The 10219-nt window shown below is 51.8% G+C and overlaps 1 protein-coding gene across 1 annotated transcript in view; it reads right to left on the bottom strand.

Annotated features, from left to right (window-relative positions):
- The window catches only part of RUNX3 (runt related transcription factor 3), a 32424-nt gene that overhangs the window by 3928 nt on the left and 18277 nt on the right, over window positions 1–10219 (bottom strand). The window contains exon 4 of the mRNA XM_026062607.1: window positions 8851–9015. Within this exon, the coding sequence (XP_025918392.1) occupies window positions 8851–9015 (165 nt within the window). The remainder of the gene's footprint in view (window positions 1–8850; window positions 9016–10219) is intronic.

The raw sequence follows: 10219 nt of genomic DNA, 5'->3' as shown, positions 1-10219 counted from the left end.
CCTTCACACGGGGCTGCCCTGCTCCAGCCATGGCTGCCGGGCCCTCACTCGGGGCTGCCCTCCTCCATCTCGGCGCCCTCACTCGGGGCTGCCCTCCTCCATCTCAGCGCCCTCACTCGGGGCTGCCCTCCTCCATCTCGGCGCCCTCACTCGGGGCTGCCCTCCTCCATCTCAGTGCCCTCACTCGGGGCTGCCCTCCTCCATCTCGGCACCCTCGTACGGGGCTGCCCTCCTCCATCTCGGTGCCCTTGCATGGGGCTGCCCTCCTCCATCTCGGCACCCTCACTCGGGGCTGCCCTCCTCCATCCATGGCAGCATCTGTGCCCTCGCAGCGAGCGTACAGTGCCGATCGCAGGGCCTTCAGACGGCTCTGCAATGCCACTGTGCCAGCAGGCTGCTCTGAGGCTAACCAAACACCCTCAGCTTCCAGGCGGGTCGGAGCCACGCTGCCCCCCACCTTGCCGCCCTGCCCTCAGGCATCAGCCTCGCTGCCCGACGTCCAAGGCTGGCGCGGGCTTCCCTGCCGGGCAGAGACCCCCCTGGGCTCCAAAACAGCCCCAGCGATTCCAAACAAAACATCTGTATTGACGTGTGCCATAACCACCTAATTCCACAGCAAAGAAACCCTCTGCCGCATTCAGCCAGCTATCAAGCAGCAATCCGGAGCAAACAACATGCGAAGCAAATGCCAGGAAAATAGGAGCGAGTGAAGCCGAACCCTTGGGCCCCGCGCTGCCTTTGCAATCACAGCTGACAACGCATTTTAAAATCACATCTCATTGTCTCCTTCTCAAACACATACAGAGCCCAGCGCGTTTAAAACACACATCTGTGTGGTAGCATTGCCTCGGAGAATTTACTACGGTTTGCCTTGCTTACTAGCTGTCCAACCCCCATTTGCTTTTTTGGACCCTGGCAATCTGAGCTTGAGTATTTCAGTTGTCCAGTTGCCAATCAAAATATTTGAAGGAAATGTTTATTTTCTTCTCGAAATCACACCAGCTGCTGCACTAACTGAATAAGCCCATTTAGCTGTAAGAATTTAACCATTGTAAGAGTGAATTGAGTCCCCCAACCACTCCAAAATCTGACCCAATCTATCAGCGGAAATGTCAATGTTTTGGATGGGAGTTTGGGGAAGTGTGGAATGTGTATTAAATAAAAGCCATGTAAAGGTCAAAGCCCTGATTAGTAATGCCACTGTCTCCTCGTTAGGACTGGGCTGCCCAGGGGACCGTGTAGGCCAGGACACACCCGATTATTTAATTGTGCAGCTGCAATTTGCACTTCTGGAGGACCCTCGAGTCCCCCTGCACACCCGCTTGCCGAGCCTCCGAGAAACGGGCTTTCAAAGCCGTGTAGCCCTCTTCCAGATAAAACAACTGAGCTCAAGTGACAGCAGCTTTATTTTCGCACCAGCCTCAGAGACAACATAGGCCTTTTCTCGGCTTGATGGCAGGGAGATAAATGAAAAGGGCCGTATTTGAATGCCTGCACAGTGATAGCAGCAAGACTGTAGCAGGTCTGTGGTGAGAGCCGGGCAGGGAAGGAGGGGGTCGGTTGCAGGCACGAAGGTAGGGAGGCTGGTTTGTGGGCAGCAAACCTCAGAAGATTGTCTGGGTGTGATCAGCCTCCTCCCTTAAGACCATGCCTGGTCCAGGAGCTCCCAGGTGCAGCCTGAACAAGWCCCCAGAGCCTTCCCAGCATCAGCGCTGGTGACTCTGCTCAGCATCTCCTCAAAGTCCTCCCGGAGCAAGGCCAGTGCCACCTCCAGTTGCAGCTGGGGCTGGTCCCACAGCACTCCACTTGCTGGGTGCATACCTGCCTTAGGTGAGAGTCTGTACCCTTACTTAAGGTAAGCACCCCATGAGGGTGCCTGGGGCAAAGTCTCTGCCAGATTAGCTAGTCCTGCTGCTTCTCCACTTGCCCGTTTCTGCTTGGAGGGCCTGTCCCAGGAGTCCTTGTGCTGGGATGGTGTGGACACTTTGGCTACCTGTCCAAGAACTTGTCTGCCCTTCAGATAGCCCTGCGAAAGGTTTTAAAGATGAACAGCACTTAAGTATGTCCAGCCCAGCAAAGCAGTTGGGGCTTACTGTGTCTCCAAACCCAGGAAAAAAGTCTGTTCTGTCTGGATAGTGGGAGCAAAAACTAGGCCAGCACCTCATCAGTGCTGCAGCTTTTGAGGAACGCTGAGGGACAACTAAACAACAAGCTAACAAACAGCACGTGCTCAGAGCACAGCACTAAGGATCTGCCTGGGTACAGGAGGAGGAGAGGATTATCTGGGGACATGCAGTCACATATGGAATCTGAGCAATTCCACGTCACCCGAAATATTACTCTGTGATCCCCCTTTCAGAGACGGAGATGTGGGGAACATGCAGGGGCTTCTTCAGGTCAACAGCAACAAACCTGAGCCTGTGCGTGTGTTATACAACACAAACAAATGCACAGCGAGTGATACATAGAAAGCATAAAGGAAATTTAAAGGGACCTTGATAGTGTGGACCTCTTCAAGTATATCTAGTATATAAAAAACATGAGCATGTATCACTGTTTTATTTATATGCATATACATGCCTTGCAAAATTGTCATGAAAAATCTTGCCCGGGGCAGGGGGAAATCTCCCTTCCTGCCCTATGCTGTGATGATTGATGACAATGTAAACACTAATGATACTTTACGCTTATGTATATAATACTCATGCATGTGCGAGAGGGAGTGAGGGACAGAAATCCTCTCTTTATATATACCTTCAGCTATTTTTCTCTTCTAGTTTCTGCAACGCTTGGACCTCTAAGCTGTCTTTCAACATTTTTCTGACCTCTCTTCCTCTCTGCTTCCTTCCCGTTATCATAATGGCTCCACTGGGGAGCGAGAAGAGGCAGGTGGCCAAAGATGTAGCAAATCTGCTCAGTAAGGGAAGGTGCAGGAGATGCGCTCAGCCTCTGAAGACACAGCTCATCTCTAGAGAAGGTGCTGCTCTCCTCCCCGCCCACACATGCAGGCACGCTCTCACGCCTCTGTCACATATGTGAACAAGTTCATTCGTTTCCAAGTCAGAGCCAGCTAAAAAAGAAAATGGCCCCTTCCTCCCACCCTGTGAAAAATAGAGCAAAAAAAATTTTTTTTTTTTTGGGGGGGGGAGGTGTTGAAAAAAATGAGGGTGTGAACAGCATCCGTTGTTACACGCCCATGGAGCAATTGTTCTATATCTGATATAAGTAGCTCACGAACCGGGTGCAAGTACTTCCTCTGCAGAGTCTGAAAAAAAAAAACCCAACCCCAAACCAAAACACAACAACACACACGTAGCTTTTCACAGCACTGCAAGGCACCACCTCGAGACTGCCGAGCACATTTGCTACTCAGTTTTCTAAATCTCTTGAAATAATGTATGCTTCTGTGCAGACGCTCTCAGCCCCCAAACCTGCTCGCAGATGAGCACCACAAATCTAACATCACCCTCCTGGGTCCTTTCCCAGCATTTTCAATCAGATCCCAAATATACTGGGCAACAGACCCCATGCTATAGAGAGCAAGAGAGCGAACCAGGAACATTCCCAGCTATTCCTGGCTTGGAGAATCATGCACCACATCACAACCTCCTCTGCAAACTCCTCAGGRGCCATCTGGAGGCTTTTCCCTCCGTCCCAACCTTCTGGGGAGGACCTCGCTTCTAACAGCCAGCCTGCATTTATTCAGGACCAGTTCAGACCCATCYCTTGTGCCAACGCTGTCCTTCAAAGCTTACATTAGCTCTTCTGCCTCCCCAATGTTTACCCCCTGGATGTATTTATACAGAGCAATCAGCTTCTCTCCCAGCCTGCCTTTTGCTAGACTAAACAAGCCACGCTCTTCCAGCTTCCTCTCCTGCGACCGATTCTCTTTCCCTCGCCATCCCCACAGCCCTTTCCCACCCCACGTCCCCCCAGACCGGCCTGCCACGCAGTGCATCAGGCTCAGTCCCCCCCGCAACTCTGTCCCGCAAAGCTAATGAATAAGCTAACGGTGCTAATTGGAGCGGGTGGGTGGGCTGAACGGGAAGAGGAGCTGCAGCAATACTTTGATTGCAGGCACTCCCTCTGGCCTGCCTGCGCTTTGCTCTTTACCTGTATTCAAAGGGTATTAAAAAAATTAACAAGCCCTGACTACATAAAAGGAAGTAGCTGAATTTACAACCCAGCCTGCAGCTAGACCACCTTGCCTGCCGAGCAGGTTTGGACCAGGCCAAGTCTGCCATGGGAAACCCACTGCAGCATGCCGCGCTGACAGGGGAGGTGATGATACAATCAAGATACGGCTCCTGCCCTGCTCTGCAGCTCCTGCCCCGCACCACAGCCCAGCAGCCTGGCATCGCGCTGCAATTCGCAGCAGCGCCCTCCTGCAAAGGGGCCCTGCACAGCGGTCGTGATGCCGGGACAGCAACGAGCGACAGCAAAATCGAGCCAGGCTCGTTGCATGCTGTTGTCTGCTGTTTCGTATGATGGCAGCACCCTGCGCTGTGGCTGGGAAACGGAGGTGGCTGCACATCAGTGGCAAACGCAGCGGTCCCTGGTGCTTGGACTTGCTCTCCAGGGATGCTCCAGTACAGGGCTGGCTCATGTTTCATCTTTGACCATTACATGGCAAATTAATTTAAGGGACATCCATCGTCCAGTGGGCAAATGCGATTGAGAGGAGCAGAAAAGTAGTTTAAAGATAGGCACAGAAGCATTCAGAGCCTGAAAGGAGGCAGGAAACCCATCTTAAGCGTGTTCCTTCCTTTGAGGCTGAAGTTGAATCCCACAATATGTTCTCTTCCCACTAATGCTTGYCTAGCTTCCTTTGGAAACAATTTAGTCTCTGCCCATGGTAAAATGTTTTTATCCATTAAGAAACGGATATTTTAAAGAAACCATAAGTCGATCTGGACAGGGATTAGGAAGCAGCAATTCAGTGTATTTGCTGGACCCATAATTCAGAACTTAACCTCAGAGCAGCCACGTTGCATTTCGGAAACAATAGGGCACTTGCTGCCTATGCCAAGAGGCTTCTTAAAAGTAATATAATACTTTAAAAATGTATATTTAAAAAGAAAAAGAGAGAGAGATTTTACTTTAAATGCATATGGTGAAGCATTCTGCTGATGCCTGGCCTACATTAAAAATGTTGCACTGGCTTTAAGTAACGCGTTGGAAATCAAGCTGGTTAAAACTGTGTAGTTTCCAGATCGGGCAATCTGAAAGCTCTTCACCAGCAAGGACAACATTTCCAAAACCGTTTAGCAGACACTAAGGCTGGGAGAGGCAGCATGGAGTTTGCAAAAGGATCCAGCGTTTACTGTTCTCCCTGTGAAGTCAAGGGAATTTGGTTTCGCCAGAGCAATATAAAGAGGCGCGTAAAGAGATGTTAAGTGCATTAATCAAACCAGCTCGCTCTGCTCCTAAGTAGATCAAATTTAAAATCACTTTGCAATTGTCCTCATGTACACAAGGCCCCTACATGTTGCTGGACAATGCACACAATTGCTTTTGAGTGGTTGAAGATGTTTCCACCGCAAAGCTAGAACACAGGAGCCGGCTGCGTGGGCGGTCCTACTCTGTTGCAATGTGAATAAAATGGTTCAGCGTGAACCACGACTGAAAGCAGGGGCCAGGGCAAAGTGTCATGCGCAGAGGAGGGGGCTGCTAGGACCATCTCAGGTCTCCCCAGGAGGACTTGTGTGTCACCATCCCACTTCCCCAGAGCGGTGGGGCCCCAAGAAGCAGCTGAAGGCAGGCAGAAGCAAGTTCCTTTAACATCTTGCTTCACTTTTGAGAGCTCCTTGATTTTTTTTTTTTTTTTTTAAGTTAAAAGACAAAACTTGAAATGAAGCAAGCACGCAAGGCTCTGGCTTTGCGTGCCCCATAATAAGGAACCATTTCAAGCCATCCTAATGACAGCTTGGTGTCTCGCTGCGGAGACGGGAGAACCGGGATTTCAAAACCTCAGATTTTCCAGACCTCACTGCAGAAGTATTGGGCCAAATCCTCCACGGAGGCAAATGGCTCTGCTCTGCTAAAGCTGGGGGAGCAKCATGGGCTTACACTACATGCGGGTCATGTCTGTCCTACCTGTCCAGGCCAGATTCTCATCACAGCTACACTCTGTGAGCACAGAGTCACTTTTTTTCTTCCCCTGAAAAGCAGTGGAAATGAGAATGAAGTCTGCTCTCTGGAGAGCTAGTTAGAGGAGTAAATTAATTTGCATACAGGCATGGGAAGGGATTGATTCTCTTATCTGCAAGGTGTAAAGTAAAAGAAAAGCCACCTAAATAAACTGACCCTCAGCAGTGTGAAACCAGCGCGAGAGCAGGATCTGACCCGTGTGGCCACAGTGCTGGGCACGCTCTCCTCCCCTGTTTCCTGGCATGCCCTTCAGAAACGATTGGTTTTCTCTTACCGGGAGGTTTTTGGTTTGAGACCATCTAACCTCAGGATGATCATTTTACGCAGGGGCTATTTATAACCTCCAGGGGCTGCTTTACTGAAAGTCTTCTGGAAATGGCCGAGGGYCAGATCCTTCTCCTATTTACACCCGCGTCCTTGCCGTGATCTCCGCTGCAGCCACGCAGCCCTCCTTCCAGGGGAGGCAAGGCTGGCGCCTGCCCGGGACGCCCGCGGGGGGAGTGTCACGGGTCGGGCAGGGCGTCATTTGATGGGGCTGCGACCYGGTACGCTGCCGGCAAGCGAGGAGAGGAGCAGGCTCAGCTCCCTGCTGGAGTCCTGAGCGTCCCTCCGGCTGCTCTGGGTCCCGCAGGACCGGGCCAGAGCAAACACGTCTCCGAACAGCACTGATGCTCTCCGCGCCTAGAGAAAGCTAAATGCGGCTCAGGTTTGGGAAGTACTCGAGTAAATGGTAGTTGGGGCCGGAGGAACTCCAGCCTGCCCTGTTTGTCCCTCCTAAGCTATATCTCGTTATGCTTTTGCTAATCGGCTTCTCATGTGCGTTACCTAAGAACGTGCCAAGTCGTGAGAATTACAGGCCTGTTAACTCCTGTGTTATTCTTGGCATGGGCCAGGCTCCACTTGCTCGGGTAAAAATTATGATCGTTGTGAATAAGCCGTGTGTGTGCGAGAAGGGTGGTTTTTTTTTTTTTTTTTTTAGTAGTAGCATTGGTTATAGTTAGTGTTGTGTCAAAAGGACACTGCTGAGATTAAAATTACTAAACTGATTCTGCTCCCAGTTAGGCCAGTATGAATCCACAGTAACTATAATTTTAAGGCAGTTCCTCCAACTTGAAAACAACGTAGCCACGAGCAGAGGGTGCACTAACTATGTTTTGCAGCATTCCCACACTTTGGATCTATTCCGCAGGAACAATTTTAGACGGCTAATTTTGTGTGTCTCCTTTCCTGCTGTCGCTTGACGTTCTGGAATTTGGCACAGAGAGTAACTGGGGCCAGTTTCATTTTTCTTTTTGAATGTGTGTCATCACCTGATTCTTTGCACTTGCTCCAAACGGCACTGTTCGAGTTTCTGGCACACAGGGGACCATGCTAATTTAAAATATACTTTTTTTTCCCCCCCCCCCAGAATCTCTTTATTATAGAGCCAATTAGAGGAGTCTATGAAACTCTCAGTGAAAATCAAACAATAATCCTGCACAAACTGCTTGGGTTCTTTTCATAAACTGTGCTAATATCAATGAAAATTCCAAGCATAAACATTTGCATTTCAATGAGAAATAAATTAAACTTTCACTGTAATTTTGGGTTGGGAGGAGCAGGGCAGCTTCTACAGTTCAGGTAACGTTTTCAAACATGTTTTTGCGCCCAAGACACCCTCTTTGCTAATGACACTGAGGTTTTCAAACAAAYATCTGCATCGCTTTTGAAAATGCAACATAAAGGCTTTTGAAAATTTTAGGCCCGAAACCTTCTGCTAGGGCCACCTTTTCACCAAAACGCAAAGTGCAGTCAGCTTAATTTACATCCCTTAAATCCCTGTTAGTACCTCTGCTGATTTTCAAAGGCAAACAACAGGATTAAAACTGCAGGGAAAAGGAGCACGTGTGACATATAGACAGGAGAAAAGGCTTTCTTAATACGTCGTGGTGGTGTTTGGATGTGCTGGGAAGTACGGGAAACCAGGATTGCAAAGCACCTGGATATTTCCCAATGCAGTGCCCAGTTTGGGGATGAAATTCAGGTGCATGGGAATGAGCAGACTGACCTCTCTCGGGTAAATACCTCAAGGACCAGTGGCAATTCCTACATCTTTCCTGGCAACAAGCTACAGTGCAGCTTCATGGGGAACACCTGAGGGTTCATCCATGCTGATCACAAATATGGGAATAGCAAAGCCTCCGTAGTGTGTGTGTGTGTGTGTGTGCGCATGTGTGTGTGCGCGCACACGTGCGCCCATGCAGGTGTGCATACACTTGGGGAATTACTATGCTGGAGATAGGGGATGGATCACCAGACTTGGCATAAACGCAATGCAACAAGATAAGAAACCATCTGGATTAGCATGCAAAGTGCAATACACCCTTTCTGGTTGATGCTTAACCGTCTACATGGGTACGTTCATGYCAAAAAGCTACTGGATTCAAAATACCTTGCTCAGATCTCCCTCGCGTTCCTACAGAAACGGCTGCTCGGTTTTCCCTGAGACCCCACATCAGACGCTGCACGGAGCGAAATCGCCCGCGTTTACGATTCAGCCGCCGGGTTCTGGGATCTGCTTGTTCAACGGGAGCCAAAAGGCTTCCAGGGACRCAAAACTCAACCAAGACCCTCCTGGCCCATCCTCGAGGCTCTTCACCCGCCGCTGAGCCGGCCGCGCGCGGGTTTGGAGGAGGTGGCCGGGTCGGTGCACCCAGTTACCTTGTATTGGAGTTTGCGCCTGCGAGCCGAAGTGGCTGGGGGTGCTGAGGGAGCCGCGCGGGTTGGGTGTCGTCGGGGTGACTCTCATGGACTGCCGCAGGCGTTCCAGCTCCCCGTAGCGGTCGGCGAAGGGTTTGGCTTGGTCTTCCAGCTTCTGCCTGTGCCCTGGAACACGGTGAGAGAGTCTGGTGTCTAATCGGTTAGCCTGATCCACGTCGGAGGCCCGCGATCATCCCGCGGGCGGCAGATCAAGGAGCGGGATCCACGCTCCGGYGTCAGGGATTGCTCCCGCCTTGCCCAAGGCAGCAGCTTGCGCCGCCTCTCGTCCACCCCGAACGAGAAGGGGAAACGCAGGCAAGCCGGGAAAACCCCCGTCGCCCCGTACAGCGATTCAGTGACTGGGGAACAAGTGAGAAAACGTTGAATTTAAAATCTTTTCTACGGCGGAAGGCAAAGTCATTGCTTCCTCCGGCCCCAACCCCGCTTTGCGACCCCCCCAGGGGGGCTGGAGCCCCGGGAGCTGCAGAAAGGCAGAGCAGGAGTGCGCTTGGCCGTGCCGCTTTGCGTCTTTCTGTTCCTCTTTTGCTATAAAACGGGGAGACTGCTCACCCCCCCCCCCCCGAGGCAGGGCCACAGCTCAGGAGCGTTCGTCAAGCGCCCCCAGCTCCTTGGGCAGCAGCTGCTGGATGAGGGCAATATTACTAAATTCACGCTAATCGGCCCGGGGCGAGAGGCGCGTGAAACACACTCGATGCACAACTTTCGCATTTTGCTATATTAATCATTGCCGAACGGCTTCACTCTCTCTGGGCCAGCTTCCAGTCTCAGTTACACCCGCACAAAGCTGGAGAGCCTCCAGGCAAGCCGGGGCTGCTTCGGCTCGACACCGGCGCCGAGCTCAGCCCTCGGATTCCCCTCGCTCTTCACCTGCCAGCGCTTTGCACCTGCCTAAAAGGACCGGAGCCGGGCTCGGAGGTGTGCAGGCACGGAGGCGGGAGACGAACTGGCAAGGAGTCCTTCTGTGGTGGAGCCGCGCTTCGTCAGATCCTACCGTACAGCCCCAAATTCGGCTCTCGGTGGCTTTCGAAAGGGGATGCCATGAAAACCTGAAAGGCGCAGAGCAGAGCCGCCTCTTCCGCGCGCCCTCATTCCCGCCCCCGCTGCGTCGCTAGTGCGAGCTCGGCGTTGATTTATAGCGAAGGTGCAGAAAGTCCCCCGACTTCCCCCTCCTTAAATCTGATACCTGCTATCTTGCGATCTCGCAGTTGCTCGGCTCGGCGTGCTCGGGCCGTCCGCGTAGACGGCGGGCAGCTCGGATGGGAAGGGGGAGCGTTTGCTCGCCGGAGGCTCTCGCGCGCCCGGCCGAGCT

The sequence above is a fragment of the Apteryx rowi genome, unplaced genomic scaffold, assembly GCF_003343035.1.
Source record: "Apteryx rowi isolate R43461 unplaced genomic scaffold, aptRow1 scaffold_190, whole genome shotgun sequence".
Taxonomy (NCBI): Eukaryota; Metazoa; Chordata; class Aves; order Apterygiformes; family Apterygidae; genus Apteryx; species Apteryx rowi.
The sequence above is the reverse complement of the archived record's forward strand: the minus strand, read 5'-3'. Positions and strand labels throughout refer to the sequence as shown.